Below are 2,863 nucleotides of genomic sequence, written 5' to 3'. Positions count from 1 at the left end.
GTATGGTATGTATGTATGTATGGTATGTATGTATGGTATGTATGTATGGTATGTATGTATGGTATGTATGTATGGTATGTATGTATGTATGGTATGTATGTATGGTATGTATGTATGGTATGTATGTATGTATGTATGTATACAAACTAAATACAGTATCAGAATGTTATATATTTATACTTCTTATTCATCCAGTTAAATTCCTTCTGTCCAGGACAGTTTATCAGGATAGTATATTTTAACAATAATCTGGAATAAAACAAGAATGACTTTCTACTTCTTACTTTTTTAAAAAATGTAAGGAGTAGAAACAGATAGTTGTGTAAAAGGAAAAAGTACGCTGAAAAATAATTATTCAAGTAAAGTACAGATAGCCAAAATTTCTACTAAAGTAAAGTATTTGTACTTAGTTACTTTAAACCTCTGTTTTTTTAAAGTTTAGTGTCAACTATAGAATGTTTTCTGGTCAGCTAATGAACACATTTTTAATCACAGTTAACTAGTAGTAGTTTGTGTTTCACTATGAAGGTATTTGAATATTAGCTGACAGTTGTTGACTTTAGTGGATTTAAAAACAACTAGTGGTATTTTTAACCATCTAATTGGAGCCAAAGTTGTACTAGTCAGCCATTTGACTCACTAGTAACCCAAAAATCCCAACTAGTTTATTTTATCACACACTAACTGACTGATGGACTAGTTGACTGTGTTGTACAAGTTAACTAGTGTCTTAATTTTGAACCCAGATTGCACCGACTGACAACTAGTTCAACCTAAACTGTAACCAGCTGACATGTTTTTGTTCGAACCACTCAGTGCAGCTGAAAATGACAAATGTTGACTGGTTAATTAGCAAGGCCAGATTTACTGTCACTAGTTAACACTTTAGAATTGGCTACTAGTTAAATTTTCATGTCTCAGTAGTCGACTGGTGAATGTGTGTTTTTAGATAATTACCAGTTACCTTGAATGACAGATTAACTAGTTTAACAGCTGTCAAACAAACCAACTGTTCAGCAAACTATTTACCTGCAGCTCCAACTAGTTGAACAGAAAGTGTCACTAGTTAGTCTGTTAAACTGTGACCAAACGTCCAGCTGGTGCAGACTGGTCACAGAGCAGTGGTGAGAGGAAGGATGTGGAATAAATGACCAAAGGGCTTGCCGTCCTGACAGGATCTTGAAGGAAGTTTTAGTTCACAGATCTTTAACTTTAAAGAAACAAAACAAATTTATTTATTCATTTATTCATTCATTCATTCATTCATTCATACATTCAGCAGAAGCTTTTTAACATTTTATTCCAACCTGGAGTTTTATAAAGTCAAACATAAAATCTGTTATAAAATTTAATTTAATGATAAAAGTCAGACATTTGGTCTTTTTAAACTTTATTAACAGATTGTCTCACTGTTCAAATGTTTCTGTTTAAATGTTTCTGTTTAAATGTTTCTGTTTTAAATGTTTCTGTTTTAAATGTTTCTGGTTTAAATGTTTCTGTTTTAAATGTTTCTGTTTTAAATGTTTCTGGTTTAAATGTTTCTGTTTTAAATGTTTCTGTTTAAATGTTTCTCCTCCAGTCGACGACAAGCAGACATTTCCTGAGGACGTTGTCTTTCAGGACTTCCTGTTTTTGTCCTTCAGGACATTTTTCCACGTCCAGGCGTCCACTCTGCTCACATTTACACTGATTTTCAGTTGTTTTAACGTCCGGCTGACAGACGAGAACAAAACTGTTTCAGGAAAACATTTGGCAGTTTTTTTTTATTTATTTTTTGTTTTTTGGTTGGAAAATAAAATCCAGATACTTTTTAAAAAGCAGCTAAAACTCATTTTAATTAACTTGATTTGATTAATTTTGATTAATAAAAGCAAAATAATTATATTATATTTTTATGAATCATGTTTTTATCTGTAAAGTTTTATTATAATAGATATTTATAATCTAAATCAATAACATAAATGCAGTGAGAAATTTAAAATAAAGGCCCACAGGAAGAAGCTGATCCTTTCAGAATAAGAGTCTTGAAGCTTTCAGAACAAGAGTCTGAGTTTCCTCCTCAGATGGTGAGTCTGCTCCTGATCGGCGTGGCGGCCTGGGGGAAGTGGTTCGGTCTGGTGTCCAGCATCAACGTGGTGGCGGGGGTCATCGGGGTGGGGGTCTTCCTCCTGCTGGTGGCCTTCGTGGGTCTGTGTGGGGCCATGAAGCACCAGCAGGTCCTGCTCTTCTTCGTATCCTTCCTGTCTGTCGTCTGTTTGTCTCCAACCTCCCAGCCATCGAGGGGTTAAAGGTCCTGAACCTGGTCCAGTACATGATCATCCTGTCCCTGGTCTTCGTGCTGCAGTTCTCCATCTCCTGCGCCTGCCTGGCTCTCAACAAGGACCAGCAGGTGAGTCCAGACCACCCACAGGACCCAGACCGCTTGGATCAGGGGTCTGTGGGGGTCCTAAGTTTGGATCAGGGGTCTGTGAGGGTCCTGTTTGGATCAGGGGTCTGTGAGGGTCCTGTTTGGATCAGGGGTCTGTGGGGGTCCTGGGCTTGGATCAGGGGTATGTGAAGATCCTGGGCTTGGATCAGGGGTCTGTGAGGGTCCTGAGTTTGTATCAGGGGTCTCTGAGGGTCCTGAGTTTGTATCAGGGGTCTGTGGGGGTCCTGGGCTTGGATCAGGGGTCTCTGAGGGTCCTGAGTTTGTATCAGGGGTCTCTGAGGGTCCTGAGTTTGTATCAGGGGTCTGTGGGGGTCCTGGGCTTGTATCAGGGGTCTGTGGGGGTCCTGGGCTTGGATCAGGGGTCTGTGGGGGTCCTGGGCTTGGATCAGGGGTCTGTGGGGGTCCTGGGCTTGGATCAGGGGTCTGTGGGGGTCC

At 39.5% G+C, this 2,863-nt stretch overlaps 1 protein-coding gene across 1 annotated transcript in view; it reads left to right on the top strand.

Annotated features, from left to right (window-relative positions):
- The window catches only part of LOC106530728 (tetraspanin-13), an 11,117-nt gene that overhangs the window by 3,062 nt on the left and 5,192 nt on the right, over nucleotides 1-2,863 (top strand). The window contains exons 2-3 of the mRNA XM_014026419.1: nucleotides 2,064-2,231; nucleotides 2,309-2,389. Of these exons, the coding sequence (XP_013881873.1) occupies nucleotides 2,064-2,231; nucleotides 2,309-2,389 (249 nt within the window). The remainder of the gene's footprint in view (nucleotides 1-2,063; nucleotides 2,232-2,308; nucleotides 2,390-2,863) is intronic.

Source organism: Austrofundulus limnaeus, unplaced genomic scaffold (assembly GCF_001266775.1).
Source record: "Austrofundulus limnaeus strain Quisiro unplaced genomic scaffold, Austrofundulus_limnaeus-1.0 Scaffold552, whole genome shotgun sequence".
Lineage (NCBI taxonomy): Eukaryota > Metazoa > Chordata > Actinopteri > Cyprinodontiformes > Rivulidae > Austrofundulus > Austrofundulus limnaeus.
Note: the sequence above shows the minus strand (reverse complement) of the source record. Positions and strands in the feature narration are given on the sequence as shown.